General features: G+C 47.8%; 1 protein-coding gene and 1 long non-coding RNA gene across 6 annotated transcripts in view; one reads left to right on the top strand and one right to left on the bottom strand.

The window, feature by feature from the left end:
• Positions 1–1,255: 1,255 nt before the first annotated feature.
• Positions 1,256–21,044, bottom strand: part of FAM178B (family with sequence similarity 178 member B) — a 175,894-nt gene continuing 156,105 nt past the window's right edge. For 4 of the 5 annotated variants that reach the window (XM_083629330.1, XM_083629331.1, XM_083629328.1 and 1 more), the window contains 3 exons: positions 8,607–8,684; positions 7,221–7,388; positions 1,256–1,618 (listed from right to left, as the gene is read on the bottom strand). In XM_083629330.1, the coding sequence (XP_083485456.1) occupies positions 1,598–1,618; positions 7,221–7,388; positions 8,607–8,684 (267 nt within the window). In that variant the 3' untranslated portion in view covers positions 1,256–1,597. Of the gene's footprint in view, positions 1,619–7,220; positions 7,389–8,606; positions 8,685–21,044 lie in introns of those variants that run through there. The other variant, XR_014551799.1, reaches the window with a different exon arrangement.
• LOC310769956 lies at positions 9,043–20,205 on the top strand. Its single transcript, XR_014551889.1, has 2 exons — positions 9,043–11,625; positions 19,825–20,205. It is a non-coding gene; the product is annotated as an uncharacterized lncRNA (long non-coding RNA).

Genomic DNA, 21,044 nt, shown 5'->3' with positions numbered 1-21,044 from the left:
ATGTGCTCCAGCTGCAGCTGCCCCTCGAGGAGGAGAACCAGGCTTGGCTGGGGACAGGAGCTGGGTGGGCGGCCGCCAGAGTGGAAGGCTGACTATGCTTAAGCACAGGGGGGAGCGCCAGTTTGCCCCTCCCTGAAACCCTGGAGAGCTGCTCCCACTCGAAGCAGACCAGCCTCCTCCCGCCTGGGAACTGTGTTCTGGACTACAGCTTCGCATCAGCCGCGTCTACAGCACCACCCCAAACAGGGTGTCCCCGATGCTGTGCTAGATGGAGCAATGGCATGGCTAGGCATAAGGCAGCTGACACTGGATGGGGCACCATCCAGAGAACTTCCTGGTGGGTTGGGAGCGGGTTGCAGCTATGGGGCTCTTTCAGGTCCCTTTATTTTGAGGCCAGAGAAGTCTCTTGAATGGAAGCGGAGATGAGCGGGGTCACTCACGTATCTTGCCCACCTGAGTCTGCAAATGTGTCCCCTCCTCTCTCACCTGCCTATTCAGAGTGACATTTGGCTAGTGGTACATGGCGGCCGCCAAATCAAATGACTCTGTAAGGTCACAGTGACTGGGTCACGGAGGGTTATCTTGCGACTCCCCCCACCCCCTTTTTTATTTTCAGTTGGCTTTCTACAGCTGCTTCTTGTTGCCCAGCGAAGACACTCCTCAGAGCTAGATCAATAAGCAAAAAGATGGTGGTGGGTTGGAACTGCACACCAGTTTGCTTTGGACAGAGCAGTGACTCCTCCTGCCAGCAGCCAGGCAGTGGGCGCTTTGTCATGCAAGCGAGCAGCATGCATCGACTCCATGTTTTGGAGTATCCTTGGACAAGACACTCTCCAGGGCCTCCCCCTCCCTCCCTGCATCTACCTGCTTGCAACAGCAGGTCCAGGGCACTCTCCTCACCTGCACTGAGCCCTTGGCAGATGCTGACCCTTGGCGCCAGCCTGTAGCAGCTTTGCAAGGCCTTGAATCCTTTCAACCTGATATGCTAGATTGAACCCAGAGCCTGCTGCAGGTGAATCATGTGTGCCTCTTAGCACTGACCTCCGCTGAGCAAACGCCTGGTGGTTCTGTAGACCCACCAGCAGTTCAGGAAGTACAGCCTCTATTTCCTCCAGATCCCTTTCCTGATCTCCCCGGTAAGTAACAAGAATCCAGCATGCTTTTAAGAGTCCTCTCCACACCCTTGATGTGGCCCATCGCCATGCAGTAGAGCACTTACTGTTACAACCTCAGGGAACAGCCAGGAAGAGAGAAATAAAATCCATTAAAAATGACATTTATTTTGGCCTCCTCTGTGCAGAGAGGGGTGGATATTCCTTCCTTGAGCGTTTTTGCTTTGAAAGGCACACTTCTTAAAGGCACAAGGTTGTGCAAATAAATAGCAAACATTGTTAGCTTAGCCCTTGAAAGATCTTTTCTCCTTTAGAAAAAAAAGGTTTGAAACCCAAGTTAAAAATGTCTCTGCGGCTGAGGAACTAGGAAGGGGGGGGACTGGGGGGGAACTGTTGTGCGCCTGCCTCACTCCACCAAACTGCTTTGCTGGACTCCTTGCTGCTGCTCCCTCTGGCAAAGCCCTGGTTTCTTGGGTTATGTCCCATCAGATGTTTTCATTCTGGCCCTAAGAGGGGAGAAAAACACAAGGACAAACTCTCAGAAACATATTTTGCAGCAGACGCCAGCTCTGGGGGGCAGCTATGAGCTATGTAAGCAAAGCCTCCTGCAGACACTGCCACTCTTGGCCTGTTGTCCCCCCCCCCTTCCACCTTGATTATTGCAATTATTGCTCAGCTATCCTCCAAGGATCTCAAGGTGGTGTAGGTGCTTCTCTCACCTCTCATTGTATCCTCACAACAACCCTGTGAGGTAGGTTAGGTGGAGAAACTGTGGCTGATCCATGGTACACCCACTCAGTGAGCTTCAGGATTTGAACCCTGGCCCCCCGGGTCCTACCTCAACATTCTGACCACTGGACCACACTGGTTCTCCTTCTACACCCACACCCATTGAGCACGGCTCTCATCTGCGTCTCTTTTTCAAGTAAACAGGCATGACGTGACTTTTCCTCACCGCTAGGAACATCAGCAGAGCCTGCTGGATCAGGCCAATGGCCCTTCCAGTCGCGGTGGCCCCAGGTGCCTTTGGGAGACCCTCCAGCAGGACCTGAGGGTTTCCAACAACTCTCCGCTCCTGTGGCTGCCAACAATGCAACCCTCTGACTGCAGAGGCAAAGTCCAGCCAGTGGGGCTAACAGCCATGGGTAGCCTTGGCCCCCACGGAAATCTATCTCCAAGGAGCAGAACTTCCTTCCAGAGCAGATGGCTATGCTTCCACACAAGCTGAGCCCTGGCAACTCTCTTCTTAGAAACTGAGCGCTTGCTCTTGCTTTGCTTTGCAGTGTTCCAAGAACACAGTCCAAACACAGTCCACAGTTTACACAGTCCAAAGCAGCTGTGGCTACTGTTAAAATGTATGGCTCTAGGCAGCATATGCTGACTGAGTAGCGGGGGGGGGGGGAGTGGGGCTCTTCCCTTCCAGATGGATGCACGAGGTGGTCAGGACAGGCAGGGCTTTGCACATCTGCTGCAGGGGTTTTTGGTTTGTTTGTTTTTTATTAATTAATCGAATTTATATACCACCCTTCATCTGAGGATCACAGGTGGTTTACAGTACAAAAATGCGAAAAGCAACATAGTAACAAAACAAACCTCCCCTCCACAGTTTAAAAGTCCATAGATTGTTAGCCTGATTACATAAAAATGCTTTTGCCTGGCACCTAAAGATATGCCATGAAGGTGCCAGCAAGCCTCCTTGGGGAAAGCATTCCACCAATGGGAAGCCACCACAGACCCTGCGTTGCCCCCCCCCCCCCCCGTACCTCTTGCGGAGGAGGCACGTGGAGAAGGGCCTAAGAGGAGGATCGCAGGATCCTTGAGGTACTGAGGTTCTGCCTCAGGCAGCAAAATAGTCAACCAACCCCTTGTGGGGGAGCTTCTATCAGCACATCTGGGTCTTCTAGTGCATGAGCAAGCAGGACATGGTGCGGCTCAGAAGTAACCCCTACAGACAACTTTCTCCCTCTCCTGGCCCCTGCAACATAGGTGGGGGAAGGGGGCCAGGGAAGGCTGTCAGGCAGGAGGAGAATGCCAAGGACAGGTCTGCAAAAGCACATTAATCTGCACACATGGCAAACCCTGTGGCTGGGGGTGAGCACCCAACCTCTGCAGATTCACATTTTGTGTGACAGGACAGGGATTCTGGCTCTGTTCTCCCTTGTGGAAAAAGGGAAAGGATTTAGGGTGATGGTCTGGGAACGGCTGGTGGTGTTAGAGACCAAGACACACAGATCCTGAACACCAAAGTGACAGCCTCTCCTCTGCCCCCTGTGGAGGACTGGGGTCACCCAAAGGCATCTGGGGGCATGAGGCAAATGGCATTTTCCACCTCACAATAGCATGAGACGTCATGAGGCATAAAACATAAAGTGAAGTTTCTCTGCACATTACAATAAACAGGAGCTGTGGAAGAGCACTGCTGGAATTTATATCGCCAGCTTAAAAAAATTGCTTATGAAACTTTGCAGAGTGCCATTTGTATGGATGGCACTGTATTACAAATAATTCAGTGTGTCCCTTTCCTAAAGAACACTTGCTCACAATGCTGAAACTCACGAGGTGTCCACACACCCCAACCCCGTAGGCAGCTACTGATGCATCCAGCGCTCTCCTCCTGTCCTGGCTGATTGGATTAAAAGAGGGCAGCCACCAGGTCAGGAAGGGAAGACAACTCATTAAACTCTGTTTAGTAATTAAGTGGGCAGTAACAGCTCTGAACCCCTTTGATTTGAGCCACGCTGATGAAGATCATTTCCTCTCTCCAGCCCCCCCTCCCTATGACTTCAGGCCACACTAGCAGGAAAGGGCCCGGCCAGCATTAACTCCTGGGGTGAGTCAGTCCTTCAGCAACGGAGGCGGAGAAGAGTCATGGAAGTAGTGCTTCTGTTTCCCATCACGTTTGCACAAAAGGATGTAAGCATCATCCCAGCTCGTAAAGCAGGGATTGGGGTGGGAGTGCGAGGCAGCCCTCTTGGGCTTCCTGGGTGCAGGAATGGGTCACAAAGGTTTGGAGGTTATTCCAAATTTTGAGGTTCGTAGTTAATGTTAAGTACAAACCCCATGTTAGCTGTGTCAGTTGCTCAGTTTGTGAGATGCTGCAAAATGCAGAGAGGGTTTTTTGCCGCAAAACAACTGCCAAAGTTTGGCAGAGGTTTGCAAGAGTTCCAAAATTTTGTAGTTTCCGTATTTTTCGCTCTATAAGACGCACCAGACCACAAGACGCACCTAGTTTTTGGAGGAGGAAAACAAGAAAAAAATATTCTGAATCTCAGAAGCCAGAACAGCAAGAGGGATCGCTGCGCAGTGAAAGCAGCAATCCCTCTTGCTATTCTGGCTTCTGGGATAGCTGCACAGCCTGCATTCACTCCACAAGACGCGCACACATTTCCCCTTACTTTTTAAGGAGGGAAAAAGTGAGTCTTATAGAGCAAAAAATATGATAGTTTCCCTGGTCAGAAAGCCTCTGCTGTGGTGCCCTGGACTCTGCTCCCAGGATCCTGCAGCCAGGCCAACCTGCCTGAGCAGGGCTGGAGCTCTCTCTGGCTTTGTAAGCCTGCACAGAAGACAAAGGGTCTCATCCCCAGTGAGGCCCTTTCCTGCAAATCTCTGCCCAAAGCTACTGATCAGTCTCCCCTGACATGGCACTCTTTCCCAAGGGGGAGTTTATTAACCTTTTCTTTCCCTCTAGAGCCAGTGCACTAAAATAAGATTCAAAAATTGTACAGCAATATGGACAAAGAAAACTCAAAATGTATAGAATCTGAGTTCTACTCAGAGTAGACCAACTGAAATGAATGAACCTAAGTTAATCATGTTCATTAACTTTAATGGGTCTAAGTAGGACTGGCATTGGAGTCAACCCACAATTCCTTGGTATACTGGCAATATCATATTGTTGCACTTAACTAAGTTGGCACAGTTTTGAACGCACCAAGGTTTTGTGCATGTTCAGCTGTGCATCTGACCTGCCCCCTGCAGATCCGAGTCCACATTCCCAGCATGTCTGCATTTCTGCCCAGTGCTATTTTTCTAGAAAAACAGGTGCCAGAACTCTCTTATCATGGCAATGGTGCCTACTTGAGAGGTGCCGGAACTGAGTTCTGGCGAGTTCCAGCTGAAAAAATACGCTGCTTCTGTCTCAGTGACGTCTATGCTGGCTTGGTCATGTCCACAGAATGGAAGATGGCAGGATTCGCAAGGATATGTTTTACAGGGGGTTGGCTTCAGGCAACATTCCGCCCCCCCCCCGAACAAGATTTAGTGAAGATAGGAGAGCGGCCAGTCCCTTGCCTCATCACCTTTCAGGCCACATCTGATTGTTTCCCAGGAACGCCTAGACTTCTGGCAACTCAGCTGGCCTCAAGCACAGAACAGCAATTGCTTTAATCTATGAAATGGGCCAGTGTACAAACAAACAAAGGATTGTCTAACCTGTGTTCATAATAGTGCCATAGTCATACTGAGTTCTTTAAAAGATAGGAACCTTCTGAAGATAAACCAATGTGTTGTAATTTAATCTTGAACAGGGAGCAGCCCTTCCAACCTCATCAGTGGCGTAGCGTGGGGGGTGCAGGGGGTGCAGGCCGCACCGGGCGCAACATCTGGGGGTTAGGGTTAGGGGGCGCAAATCCACGGGTTAGGGGGCGCAAATCCATGGGTTAGGGGGCGCAAATTACTTGCCTTGCCCCGGGTGCTGACAACCCACGCTACGCCACTGAACCTCATAGAGAATCTTGCACCATCATACTAAAATCTCATTGTACCCTCCTACGGAAATCTGAAACGGAGCCCGGAGCCCCCTCACCCAGACCAGGGAAGCTCTTTTTCAGCCAGGTCTGCATCCTGCAGAGATTGCTTTGCTCCTCTCCTGGGGGGTTGTGCAGGGGGTGCTGCTGTGGCCTGCAGTCGCTGGGAGTAATGGAGATGGGGAGGTGGAAAGCAAGGGAAAGTGGGGTTTTCTTGCACAAGTACACACGAGCTCCAGGTGGGGTTTTTGGTTAATATTCTGGAGCTGTCCAGGACCAAAGCAGGAACTGCTGGGAGCTTGCCCACTCCTTGCTTTGGGGTACAAGTGAAGTCTTTCTTGGCTGACCTGCAGCACAAATGGCACCAAGTGGACCAGGCTACCTGGGAAAGTGGTGGGCTCTCCTCCCCTGCAGGTTTTTAAACAGAGGCTGGGTGGCCATCTGCCAGGGATTCTTGAGCTGTGATTCCTGCATTGCGGGGGGTGGGACAAGATGACACTTGGGGTACTTCCAACTCTGCAATTCTATGATTCCAAGTTAGACACAGCTCTGGCACGCTTGATCCCTTTCCTCCTTGTTCTGCTTGCTCCAAGCTGTGGGCTTCTTGCCACCCAGCAGGGACGGGTGTGTGTGTCATGTGTGATTAGCCACAGACAGCTGGAGATGGAGCCACAGCTGCCAGGGTCCCATGCATCCCAGGCTGGCTTGAAATACTGCCAGGCTTTTGGTGGACTATCCAAATGACATCCCCCTTACACACACACACACACACACTGCACAGAAGAGTTCTCCTGGTCCTCCCAGTGGCTGTGGTCAGACTGGTCTGTATCTTATTGTACTGCCCTTAAGGGCACCCTCCCATCATCTTCAGCTTGCCTCATGGTGGCATTTCAGCTCCTTTCACATGTTTTGTTCCACTGCACTTTTGTATGAGTGTGTGAACAGGGCTGCACCTGCTTGTGCTTGCTGGCCTGGCTCAGCTCTGGATCCTCTGCTCGGTGGTACAGCAGATGTTTTGCCTGCAGAAGGTCCCAGGCTCAGCCCCTGGCACCTCCAGACTTCCTGAAACCTTGGAGAGCTGCTGCTGGTCAGTGTAGAGAATACTAAGCTAGAAGGACCCATGTCAAGGCAGCTTCTTCTGTTTGGTGAAAGCTGTAAAAGAGCCTATCCATGTTCCAAAATGCCGGTGCATCCGCTCCATCCGTGGAGTCAGGATCCTTTGCAGAGTTTGTGTGCACAGAGGCTCTTTCACACCTTCTCCTGAATACAGGACAGGGAGAGAAGTTGTGACCCTTCCTCTGCCTCACCACCTGCTCACTCACCCCTTCCCACGTGTTTCCAGGTCCCTCTACAAGGAAGTTACCTGCAGGGAGGTTATCTTGAGCCAGCCCCGAGAATGCAGCTCCTCCCACTTGAGAAAGGTTTGGGCAGCCAGGTCCTTGAGCTCAGTGCGGTACATGAGGCCAGCGTCTTCCCGTATGCTGGAGGTGATGTGTTGCTGCAGCTGGATGCAGAGCTGCTGGAGGTGCCTCTGGTGCGGGATCAAGGGGAGCACAGAGTCAAGGGAACAGAAAGGCAGGAAGAGAGGCATCTTTCAGGGAGCAGAAGCTGCTCTCGTCTGGTGAAGCATTAGCAGAGTGCAGAATAACTTTGTGTTTTTTTAATATATATATATCAGAATTCTGCACCAGGGTAGATGATATCCTGCATCCAGGGAAAGCCACATTCTGCAACCTGAACAAATCATGCATTTATATCTTTATGTGTTTGTGGGACGGGGGGTTATTGGTTTGTTTTGTTCTTGTTTTTATTATGCATTTTGTGTTTCTATTTTGTGGTATGCAAATATAATTTAAAAAATAAATAAATAAAATATTTTTGGGTACCAGACATCCTTTTCATTGCACTTTTTCATGATTTGTACTCATGATGCTACTGTTGCCTTCAATGCTGTTTACTGTATTTCCCCACAGCAATACTTTTTCTGAGCACTGCCCCATGCCCCTGCTTACAAAGACCGCTGGGCCTTCAGCTAGATATAATTAAAATAGATAGCATGGAGGTGAACCTTCTCCCACACATGCAGGGAAGTTTTATGTGCAGGGCAGTGGGGCGGCCTTCAATCAGAAATGCTGCTGCTATGCTTAAAGCGTGATGACTTGATTCTGCTAGTTGTATCAACACAGGGCTGCCTCCAAAGGGAGTCTGAAGAGAAACAAGACAAAAGGAGAACTGGAAGAAGCTCTGGACCAAGCCATACATTACACAGTTGAGGGAGGCTTAAGACAGGTTTGTGTGTAATATGTAGCTCAGTCCAGACCTTTCCCCCAGTTCCCCTTTGCTTCCCTCTTGCTTTTGCTTGGACTCCCTTGAGAGTGGAGCCACTTCTCTGCCCAAGCGCACCCTCCCAGGGGCTGCTAGGCTACCATTCAGCTACCACTGCAGCCCCACAGCTGAGTTCTGCTTTGTGCCACTCCCAGCCCCACAGTTGCTCTGAGCTAGGACTTTTTGTTGCTTCTGTGTGCTGTGTGTGAGAGCTGGCTCCAGCAAAGCCGTGAAGCTGCAGTTTATGCTGCCCACAAAGCTGGCCTGCCTCCAGCCTTCTCCTCCACCACACCAGGCTAAATGTCACACACAGTGCAGTTTTCATTTCTCCTGGTGAGCGATCTGTTCTCTTAGCTGGCCTGGGCACAGCCCCCTTTTCAACACAGCCGCTCTCTGCTGTCCTTGCTCCGGGATCCTGACTCACCTGATCTCTCAGAGGGACAGCCGTGGTTCCCACAACCACATTGGCCAGTGTCAGGAGGCTGTGGCAGAGGTAGCAGGCCTGGAAGAGAGAGGGAGGTAGAGGCATATCATTTGGAAGTAGGTCAGCTAGCGAGAGAGAGAGCGACTGGCCCAAGGTGACCTTTGGAGGTCTTTAAGCAGAGGCTTGACAACCATATGTCAGGAGTGCTCTGATGGTGTTTCCTGCTTGGCAGGGGGTTGGACTCGATGGCCCTTGTGGTCTCTTCCAACTCTATGATTCTATGATTCTATGACCCAGTGGGCTTCATGGCTGGGCTCCCAGGCCCCAGCCCAGAATATTAACCTCTACACCAGCTCATGCAACATTCATCACAGAGAGAGAGAGAGAGAGAGAGAGAGAGAGAGAGAGAGAGAGAGAAAGAAAGAAAGAAAGAAAGAAAGAAAGAAAGAAAGAAGCAGGTGTGTTTCCAGACTGAATACTCTCTCACTACCCAGATGCCGCTCTTCTGTGGTAAGACACAGGTAGAACTGCAACTGAGCTTCTGCATTACTACAGTTTTTCTGTGCCCCCCACTACGTTCTCTCCACATTAGCAGGAGTGATGCTACTGCTGTGGGTGGAGCCCTTTGAAGCTTAGCACCCATTCCGTATAACGCTTGCGGCTGGTGGGTGACATTAATTGTTGCTAAAAAAACCTTTTCCAGTTTATAATGAAAGAGAGGCGGCACAGGGCTGTAATGCAATGGTACGGTCACACGTTACTACTACAGAGCCAGAGCATTAGAGGGTTTTAGCACTGCGGTTGCTTCCAGATGACCTCTTTATTGAGCATTTATCCTGATTTGTTTGCAGGGAGATCAGACAATGCCAGCTATGCACTGAGCATTCATTCCTTTTCGTTTGTGGGGAGGTCAGAGGATGCTGTGTCAGAGCAAGTGTTACCTGTCACTTTCCTTATAGCAAGAGTCTGATTTTGGGGGTGGGGAAGCAGGATTGTTGTGCATGAGCACTAACCACCTTTAACCTGAATTTGCCAGTATGCAAATGAATCCAATCTGAAAATAGGAACAGTTGGGAAGCACCCTTGAAATGTCCTTAACATTAGAAATAAATGGAGGAAACATTTCAGCTGTGGAGAATGCACTGCTTCTGGAAAATGTTGGACTTTCTGCAGTGTGGAAAAAGTTGGAAGGTCCGCATGGAAAATAGAGGATGACAGTGGTTTGATGCCCTCTAGAGAGAAAAGGAACAAAGCTGAAAGACCCTTCCCTCAGCCTCCTGGGACCCCCTGCCTCTTCTCAGGACAGAACCATGGATGGCCAACCCACCTGGTGTCCAGCAGAAGGAGACAGACAAATGACCATGCAAGCTTTATCAGTTTTGGGGCATAGCTGTCAAGTGTCCCTTATTTGAAGGGACAGTCCCTTATTCCAGCGCCATGTCCCGCTGCTGTCCCTTATTGATGGATGTCCCTTAAATGTCCCTTAAATGATGTCCCTTAAATTTCAAAGGAAGCAGCTCCTCTCCCTCCCTCCCTGCCCTGTTGCTCACCCAATAAGAAGTCTAAGAACGACTGGGGGTGGAGCTTGCATGCCTTGTGTGTGGTTAGTTAATGCAAGCTGAGGGGGTTTTTGAATGCTGGACGCCATTTTGTTGCACATGCTGCTGCAAACTTTGCAGTGCAAAGCCAGGCCGGGGAGCCATCTTAAGTTGAGGCTGCATAGGCCTTGTGGTGCATGTGATTCAGATTCTATTCAGTTGAACCTCTGGTTACAAAGTTGGTTGGACAGTGTTCTCGAAGCTACCCAGCATGAGTTTGACCAGACTGGAGGACAGGAAGACTGGAGTGCCTGGAACAGGTGAGGCTGCAGGTCCCTTATTTTGGCTGCTGGTCCCTTATTTTCAAATCTGTAAGTTGACAGCTATGTTTTGGGGCCCCATGGCCACTAGCGCCATTGCTTCCAACGGTGTGCCCTGCTAGCAACTAGCCCACCCTGCAGGGAGAGCAAGACCCTTCCTAGGTCTGCCCACTTGCACAACTCCCAGCTCATATCAAGGGGGCTTTTGCACAGGAACTTCTCAGTGGATTGGCGCTTGGGCAGATCTGTTGGTCTCCTACCCTCTGCCCTAAAGGGCATGCAAATCCTACTGCCTTGTTTTGCTGGAAAGCTTAGGTTGCAAGCCTAACCCCACGCACCCGGCAGTTTAAGTCCCACTGAATTCAACAGGGCTGACTTCTGAGTAAACATGGTTAGGAAGCCACTACTGATCAACTTGCTTTGTATCACAACAAACTTTGACTGAAAAAGTCCCCCAATGAATCTCTCTGCTTGATAGTTAGATATTGTAGCCGCAAGCAAGCCGCCTACTTGGCGCACTGAGATTTGTCTCGTAGGGAGAAGGCAGAAGGACAAAGAAGTTCTGTATAGAGTGGAAACTCAGTCTCCCCTGCAAAGAAGTGGAGAACTAGAATCTATCCAAGCCCTTTGCAGCTGCCAGGTGAGTCAGCCCTGCAGCTGTTTTCTCCCAAGCTGAAATCCACCTTATAGTGCAGCAGGGAAGGGGTGTGGCTCTGTTAGGGCTGACACACGCCTGGGATTTCCTGGACATTACCGGGATTTCAAAGGCAGAAGTGACATCCAGGGGGAATTTCCAATTTCCGGAAGGCAGCAGTTTGTCCTGGATCTTTGGCAAGTAAACAATTTTTTTGCCGTTTTTGTAAAGAAAAGCTCAGCAATATTTGGGGTGTCCTGGTTTTTGCTTTTTGAAATATGGCAACCCTAGGCTCCGTGCTCCTGCCTCAGCCTCTGCCCCCACACCTGTCCCTGCCAGTGCCACCTGTCCAGGCCTGAAAGTCTCCCCAGCTTCTATGCCAGACTTCATGGAGTCCCTTGTGCAAACTGTCCTTCCCACAGATGTCCTGCAGCTCAGCTCGTCGCAGCAGAACTCCTCAGCTGTTGTTTCAGCTGTGGAAGGCGGCAGCCAACTTACTGCAGGGCAATGGAGAAAAGAAGATCAGGGTAGGTGTGTGTGTTAAACCACATATCTGCTTCCAAAGGTATGAACAACAGAGCGATTAGAGTGGGAGGAGGCCTGGCAGGCCATCTGCTTGAACTCTCCGTTCACTGCAAGATATTCAGAGTATCTTCAGCAGTAGACGGCCATCCAGCCTCTACGAGTTCCTTCCCTCTCCCACCTTTTCCTTCAGCAGAAGTTACACAGGTCAACTTAGTCAGTAAGTTCCATTCAGTTCCATGGAGCTGCCTGCCAGTAAGTGAGCATAGGAATGCAGATTTGTAGCCTGCCTGCTTCCTGAACAAAGCAATCTAGCCTCTGATCCACTGTGCTGCATGGTGTTTGGAGGCAGAGGACATGTCTTTCTGCTCAGTTCTGCCTGGCTGTGCTGGACTTCACTGATGGGGAGACTCAGCTGCCTAAAAGCACACACCACTTGGAGCTACTGCTGGTGGCATCCCAACCAGTGGCAGCCAGTGCAAAGCCCCCAAAAGGCGTGTTTCAGAGGCAAGAGGGGGAGTTGTGCCCAAAGATCCACTGGATCTTCAGCCAGTCCAGGCCTGCTGGTTACCTGCTTTTCTTAGGGCTGCCTTGCATCCAGAATTTCCTGGACATACAGCACTCTGAAACAGTGTCTGGGCGGAAATCACTTGAATGTCTGGGAAAACCAGACATGGCAACCCATGTCAAAAGTCAAGATTTTGGTGAATTTCCTTAAAAATATCTGAACAACTTCATTTTTCATTCACAAGTTCAACTTTGACCCCAAAAAGCTCAACATTTTCACATTTTGACATATGGTAACCCTAGCTTTTCTTGCTGGCGCAAAGTGGCTCCAGGGTTAGGATGGAGGTCCCAAGGCTGAAATCCTGTGCCCACTTTCTTGTGGCCAAGCCCCATGGAACTCAGTGGGACTTAGAGGTTAGTAGAAGTGTGTAACTCATGGGATCCTGAAGCTCCGCCTTACTTTTATGTATTCCAAAGAGATGGTTATGCTAGTTTTTGCAGCAAGAATAAAAACACCTTACAGCACCAGAAAAAGCAGCAGAATTCTTCTAGTTTACATTTTCTTGGATGAGAGCCCACTTTGTCTGATACATGACACATTATCCTTAGCGCTCTCTCTCTCTCTCTCTCTCTCTCTCTCTCTCTCTCTCTCTCTCTCACACACACACACACACACACACACAAAACAGGCGCGTTTTGGGGTGTGTGTGTAAACAGTGGGCCAAAAGGCCAAGCAAAGCCAGAGGTTCACCCAGCATACATTTCTATGCTAAGCTCCAATGTCTGCAAGAGAAGCATGGTGGCCATTTGCAACAGGAGTAATGAATGATAAGGCAACCTCCTTAGCTTCTTATCTTACATACATACAAGCTTTGCATAGATTGGAAATGCCACAGATCTGCTGTTCCTCTTGCATTGCACGGCCTCCTGGCCCCAGATTGACAATCCATCTTCTGTAGGTTTGTGTGTTTCTCTGTCAACTGGGGATACCCTCACGCTTCTAACAAACTGGGCTTTCCTTCACAAAATCTTATGCCACAGTAAACCTGTAAGTCTTTAATAGTGCCACAAAACTCCCTGTAGTTTTATAAATGTGATTGCTGATGTTGATTAGCAATCTCAGCTGGAGCAGCTGGTAGCATCAAGGTCGTGGGGAATTCAAGCGGTGAATTAGTCAGAATACATGCCAGAGAGCTGTGGGCGAGCGAAGGGAGCAATACGGAAACCTTCCAGCTTTTGAATTGGGCTAAATATGTTGAAAAGCTGGCCCAGCCCCTCTGGCCTCCCCCAGCTTTGCATAGCTGCACATTGCACAATCCTGGGAGTCAGTTCTTCTGTGGAAATTCCTGATTTAGCCGGGTGATGTTTGTCCCAATTCCCTCTAGTAAGTCCCTTTGAAGATTTAACCTATGCTGGTGATCTTTCAACTAGCAAGTAACCCAGCAGCCAACAGGGAACCGTGAAGCATTGTGTGCCGTTTTGCACAAGCTTAGCAGAAGAGGTCAGCAGGTAAAGGGGTTTGCAGGTAAGCTGTTTGCTGTGGGGACGCCAGCAAATTGCATTAAGAGATTGCAAGACAAACAGGATTAAGCTTAGAGGTGGGAGACAATCCTCCCTTTACCTACCAGCTCCCAAGTGCCAGAGGTGGTATCAGCTAGTCCCTTGTCTGATACATGCTACCATCTGGCACTGGAAAAGTCTGCAACTTCAGGTTCCCCCACCTTAAAAATAACCCCTATTTATTCATTTGAACATCTCACCAACTGCATCCCTGCACTGCTGAATAAGTTAGCCCATTGTCAGTATAAAACTGCAAAGTGGTTTGCCTCTGCAGGATTGCATGTGTCTAAGTTGGAACCCCCCCTTTAAAAATCTTTACCTCCAACATTTTCCTACATAATTAGGATTATTTTGTAAACCAGGGGTAGGCAACCTAAGGCCCATGGGCCACAAGCAGCCCATGGGGGTCATTTAACTGGCCCACAAGCCGCCCCCAAACGGCATTAAACCAGCACAGCACGGAGACTCGCTTCCACGGTGCCGGAAATCTCATCTGCGCATGCTCAGGCACCGAAAATCACAGCCATGCGCACGTGCGATCCGGCCCACGGAGGGATCTCCGCTGGAGTGAACTGGCCCAGGTGAGGTAAACCTTGCCGACCCCTGTAAACCGACAGATCACCTGAAAAAACATTGTGGACCACAGTTTTATGGAGAATGCTTTGGAAGAATGCCGTGATGTTTACTGGATGAAGGGAACAGTCTCAGCTTCCAAGTGTACATTTTGAAGCACCCTTTACTAACTGAGGTAGCACATGTTCCTGAGACAAAAAGCAGCACTGCAATTATGAAAATGTTTTGCGCTCCTGTGCAGGACTTAAAACCCTGGAGCCTTTTTTGGAAGGCATGGCTGGAATATGAAAAGAAATAAGGAAGAGGTATAGTTCAATTGAGACTCATAATCTCAGGGTCATGCGCTGATTTGTTTGCTTTTTTTTAAAGATATTTATTGAGATTGTACAGAAACATAAGTTTACAAAATAGAAAAAAGTCACATAGAAAGAAAAAGATACAAAAAAGAAGACATAGAAAAATACATAAAAGAGAAAAAAGAAGAATAAAAATACAAAATACAAAAAACAAATAGATAAAAAAGAATTAAAAAACAAATCCGTTTTTAGTAACTTTAGACTCATTAGCTTGTTTCCTTGGCCTCCTCACACCTCCCCTTTTTGTATTCCCATTTAAATAATCAAATCAGCAAATCCTTACCCTCTTTCGTTTATCTTAACTCTATATCTTAACATATTATAACTATATTTTCATCCATTTATCAATTCATTTTTGCATATTCTTATTAACTTTGTTGCTAATGCCACTTATTTTCAGTCCAACATCATTTTAACATTCATTAATTTTACAGTGTTTCTGAAGGTAGTCTTTAAATTTCTTCCAGTCTTCTTCCACCAACTCTTCTCCCAGGTCTCGAATTCTGCCAGTCATTTCCGCCAATTCCATATACTTCATCACCTTCATCTGCCACTCTTCCAGGGTGGGTAACTCTTGTGTCTTCCAATACTTTGCAATAAGTATTCTTGCTGCTGTTGTTGCATACATAAAGAAAGTTCTATCCTTCTTTGGCACCAATTGGCCGACTATGCCCAGGAGAAAGGCCTCTGGTTTCTTCAGGAAGGTATATTTAAATACCTTTTTCATTTCATTATATATCATCTCCCAGAAAGCCTTAATCTTTGGGCACGTCCACCAAAGGTGAAAGAATGTACCTTCATTTTCTTTACATTTCCAACATTTATTATCGGGCAAATGATATATTTTTGCAAGCTTGACTGGTGTCATGTACCACCTGTAAATCATTTTCATAATATTCTCTCTTAAGGCATTACATGCTGTAAATTTCATACCGGTGGTCCACAACTGTTCCCAGTCAGCAAACATAATGTTGTGACCAGTTTCTTGTGCCCATTTGATCATAGCAGATTTAACCGTTTCATCCTGCGTATTCCATTTTAACAGCAAGTTATACATTCTTGAAAGTATCTTAGTTTTGGGATCAAACAGTTCTGTTTCCAATTTTGATTTTTCCACCTGGAAGCCAATTTTTTTATCCAAATTATAGGCCTCTCTTATTTGATAATAATGAAGCCAGTCTCGCACTTTATCTTTTAATTTCTCAAAACTCTGCAATTTCAATTTGTCTCCTTCTTGTTCCAATATTTCCCAATATTTCGGCCATTTGGCCTCCATATTGAGCTTTTTCGGAGCCTTCGCTTCCATTGGTGACAACCACCTTGGGGTTTTATTTTCCAGTAAATCTTTGTATCTTATCCAGACATTGAACAATGCTTTCCTGACAATATGGTTTTTAAATGCTTTATGTGCTTTAACCTTGTCGTACCACAAATATGCATGCCATCCAAAAACGTTGTTAAAACCTTCTAGGTCCAAAATGCCTGTGTTCTCAAGAAGCAGCCAGTCTTTCAACCAGCAGAATGCTGCTGATTCATAATAAAGTTTAAGGTCTGGCTGATTTGATCCACACGTTGGGCAAAGGATTCCTACATTGCAGGGGGCTGGACTAGATTATTCTCGTGGTCCTTTCCAACTCTACGATTCTATCATTCTAAGATGCTGAGAGTGCCTCTGAGAGTATGTTCCCATCCCCACTGAGTAATCATAGTCCAGCTGTGAATAGAGACTGCTCTCTGAGTTTCAGCATTTCTCTTTGTAGACATGGGCTTCTTTTGCAAAACACAACCAGTGAAAACAAAGCCCCGTTGCCTCCATAAGACATGGGAGCCCATGAATCAGACAGAGCATCTGAGAAGCCAGGCTACTCCTGACGGCTGGAGTGGTGCCTTTTTGCCTTTTCACACCCTGCCTCCTCTCCGCCTCCACACCCGGAAAGGGGAGCAGGTCGGGAGTTGCCAGCCCCAGAGCTAACACGTTCCAGGATGCGATTGTGCAGTGCAGGGGAAGGTTTTACCTGGAGCCTGTCCAAGTAGGGGAAGTGGAGGCCTGGGAGGAGAAAGCCCAGGCAGACAGATGGAGCTACGCGTCATATAGGGCTGGCTCTCACTAGACCCAGCTAGACTTTGGGCATGTGGAGGGAATAGATGTTAGGAGCAAAACACACGGTTCCCAAGACCCCCCTCCTTCGGTAGCTGGGAGGCAGATTCATAGAGTGCTGGCAGGTGTGTGTGTGTGTGTGTGTGTGTGTGAGAGAGAGAGAGAGAGAGAGAGAGAGAGAGAGAGAGAACCCTTGCACGGCTGCTTTTCTTCCTTGCTGAGCTCCAACATCAGAAACACCTGAGTGAAAAACAACTGGGGGGGAGGGGGTAGAGAGCATCCCACCTGCTCAGGATTGAGGCCTGAGAAGCTCACTCATAATGGATAAACACTGAAGACCTCTTTGTTGCCTAAAGTGCCAAGGGAGCTCCCTGATTCCTTATATCTCTGTCTTATTGCTGAGGTCTTTGGGGTGGGAGTCACTGTTAGTGGTCCCCCATGGCTCAGATGTTTGGCACATGTCTGCCAGAAGGGCTTGGGGCCCATTTCAGCTGAGGTCAGACAGACCTCCTCCCTGCTGAACTTCCAGCACCTAATAAAGACCTTCTGTGTCAGCTTTTAAGCACCTACTGAAAACGTTTCTGTTCAGTCAGATTTATGTAGGCAATGAAGAATACATCTTCCCATAACAACTGATTTCTGATTTCAACTTTTTAAATATGGTTTTTATTGTATCATCTTATGCACAATTGTTGTAAACTGCTTTGACATTTTTTTAATGAAAGCAGTAAATAAACAAATACTTTTTAAAAATCCCAGCAGGCATTTAAACTGAATTTTGACTTTATAATTTTAACTGATTTTTCTTTTCAATGTATTGAGACTCTTGTACATTGCTTAGAGGCAACTGCAATTAAGCAGTACTTAAACTGTCAAAATAAATAAATAAAACTGAAACCACTTGCACAGGTCTGGGTGCTTTTCCATGGAAACGTGGAATCCTAGATTTGTAGAGCTGAAAGGGACCACCAGGGTCATCTAATCCAACCCTGTGCAGGGCAAGAAAGAGGCTCTTATGCTCTACTGACTGAACTGTTTCAGTGCTGATCTTAACCTTGCACATTTTTATCGTATTTTAATGGTGGGTTTCTTGCTTTTCTCAGCTGCCTTGTGGGTCTGGTACAAGTTAAGACAGAATACAAGCAAACAGGATATGGGCAGGTTTGTCTCCCGCTAATTCAGCAGTTAAAAGACACAGAAATAAAATGGGTCTGATAACAGAGAAGGAAGAGCAGGAAGGGGAACGAAGCGCCACCCAGACTAATAAAGGGAACTTCTAATCTTCTTAGCAGTAGAAATGTTCATGTTAAGAACCCAAAGTACGCAAACCCCAGTGACAGATCGCAGGATGCGACACACATGACACTATCTTCGTGGGTATGATATTATTGCACAAAAATCTGCCCACCCCTTCCGTGTGTGTGTGTGTGTGTGTGTGTGTGTTCAAGCTGCCCTAAGCAAAGGCCAGCAAAGACCCCCTTCTCTGCTCTGCCAGCAGCAGACCCCCCTCTTCCAGGCTGTTGCCAAGCACATCTCTGAGGGGTGTTCCCAGACAACTCTGCTTTTAAAGGACCAGCACACGCCAAGCGCCTGCCTCTCTTCTCATGTGTACTCTTCACATATCCACATATAATTTAAGAAATGTTAAGTGCAATTATTTGAAGGGATAATTAATTAGGCAGCTGAGGATAAAAGGGGGAGGTTGGGGAGGGTTATTTTTAATTGCCCAAACAGAGATATGCAATAATAGATGTTGGAATGCAGTCTGTTTTGTTGAGTAGAGAGAAAATGCTAATAAATATGTATCATTTTCCACCCTCCTTCTTTCTCTAATCCTATACTTTCCCCAGTTGCCTTCCAGCCAAGAATCTCTGAGCAATTAAAAGAGCTCTAATTAAGCATGAAAGAAAATAAAAAACCAAGGCAAATTAAAGTAATGAGTTGTTGGATAGCTGGGTTGGGAGTGGAGAGAAGGAAATTACAGAATCATCCTTCAAGCCCTGAGTGTAGTCTTGCCATCTACCAACTGCAAGATGAAAACTTCCTTGTGTTCAGAGCTATGCACACATATAGAAACAGGAGCGGGATAAATTCTACACATCTCTGGCACTGGAAGTTCAGCTTCCTGGCAATCTTTGCTTTCCTTCAGATACAGAAAGAAGGGGGAAATGGTGCAATCCAGAAGTGTGCATATGGTGGCATCAATATGTTCAGTGGAGGGTTGCCAGCTTTTCAGCACGCTTCTGTTGCTCTGCCCTTGCCAGCAAATTGATGTGCTGCTGGCACTAGCAGGTGATCACGTTCCTCTTCAGGCTGTGAAAAATCCCACCTACTTATTTCTGCTATTTTAAGTTGCTGTTAAAGGCATAGGTGCAAGCTTACTGGGGCTGCCCTTGAGACTGACCCAGAAACTCCAGCGGGTGCAGAATGCTGCGGTGAGACTCCTTATGGGGTCCTTGCTGCGAGATCACATTCACCCGGTGCTATACCAGCTGCACTGGCTCCCGGTGGAGTACAGGATCAGGTTTAAGGTGCTGGTTTTAACCTTTAAAGCCCTATACAGCTTATGACCCTCGTACCTACAGGACCGCCTCTCCTGGTATGTCCCACAGAGGAACTTACGGTCTGCAAATAAAAACATCCTGAAGGTCCCAGGCCTCAGAGAGGTTAGGCTGGCCTCAACTAGAGCCAGGGCTTTCTCGGCTGCGGCTCCAATCTGGTGGAACGCTCTGTCACAAGAGACTAGGGCCCTGCGGGACCTGACATCTTTCCACAGGGCCTCCAAGACAGAGCTGTTCCACCAGGCCTTTGGTCAGGGCGCAGCCTGACTCCCTCCTCTGGCAATCTGCACAGAATTTTTGCTTAATGGTTGCCATCAATTTGATTTTAATTAATTTTTATAATGAAATGTTTTTAGAATGTTGGATTATTTGATTGTTGTTAGCCGCCCTGAGCCCGGCTTTGGTTGGGGAGGGCGGGATATAAATATTTTTTTTAATTATTATTATTATTATTATTATTATTATTATTATTATTATTATGTCTCCTATGTGGGACTTCTCAAAAAGCCTTATTTTGTGGCTAAAGTGGCTACCTTTTATCTGTTCCAGTGCCTGACACAGAAATGAAGCTGCTTGGAGATGCAAGGCAAGAGGAACAGCACCTGCTGATTTTCTGCATCTCCTGCTGCACTTTCAGGCATGGGAACAGGTCTAGCAGCCAGCCTTAAAATGGATCCTAAGGGCAGCACAGAAGGAGAATGAGATGTTCCTATTTATAAAAACACAAGACAATAGGCTTGCTGCACAAATACAAGCCCTGGGCACATTAGCACAGCCAGTCTTTGAACTGGCCACTGCACATGTGTCTTTAACAGTAGCAGCAACTGACTGGAGCATCCTCCTTCCGCCAGCTCACTCTTAAGAGCGCGATCTGTTGTTAAAGGCGGGGGCGACCCTGCCTGGCTGAAAAGATGGCAAGTCTAAGGGACATTGTTTGCTGCCCCGCACAAAAAAGCTGACCACTGCTTTTGGGGGTTGCTGTTTGTTGTTTTTAACTTCTGTGTTTTTAATAGCAGCTTGATTAGCAGGAGATAATCCTTAAGCCCATGCTATGAATAAGCTTCACCTCTTTGTTTCTGCAGTTCAAACCGCACTCAGTCACAGAAGCAGACTTTCCTCTCCTGCAGATCAGCTGGCAACACAAACTGTTATCAGAGCTACAAATCAAAGGCTTCTTTACTAAAAAAGGTGAGGTTGGCAGAGAAACGCCATGGAGGGCAGGTGGCTCATCCCTGGGGCATATCTGTACATCTGCAAAAAATTGCTGGACTCAGGAGAATCCCAATTTCTTTCTTTCTTTCTAGTAGTAATCTAGCTCTCACCCCCACAATGTACAAATGTTGGCAGCAAAAATACTGGACACTCAGGAATAAGGAGGTAGGTGTGTGTGTGTGTGTGTGTGTGTGTGGTGAAATACAGATTGCTAGTTTCCCCTCAATCTGGTGTTTTTTAAGCCTTTGCCTCAAGGTTTCTCTAGGTCTGTCTCACATTTTTCACAAGTGAAGACAAGAATCCTCAAATAAGCATATGGAAGCCCAACAGGCTTATCAACTGAGCAGAGTACAGGCGTTGCTGCCTCTTTCCTGGCAGGGATCATTCAGAGCCAAGGGGATAAAAAAATGCTGACCTATCACTACTCAGCCCTTTTCCTGCCTCTTTCCCTGAAACAGAGAAGAGGTCAAGAGGAGGAACTGCAAGAAGTTAAAACCAGGTTCCTGCTTTTCTGCACGGAGGCTCAAGCGTTGCCTCAGCCGGGCAACCTGATATCT

Source organism: Podarcis filfolensis (genome assembly GCF_964270895.1).
Source record: "Podarcis filfolensis genome assembly, chromosome: 8".
NCBI classification, from domain to species: domain Eukaryota; kingdom Metazoa; phylum Chordata; class Lepidosauria; order Squamata; family Lacertidae; genus Podarcis; species Podarcis filfolensis.
Note: the sequence above shows the minus strand (reverse complement) of the source record. Positions and strands in the feature narration are given on the sequence as shown.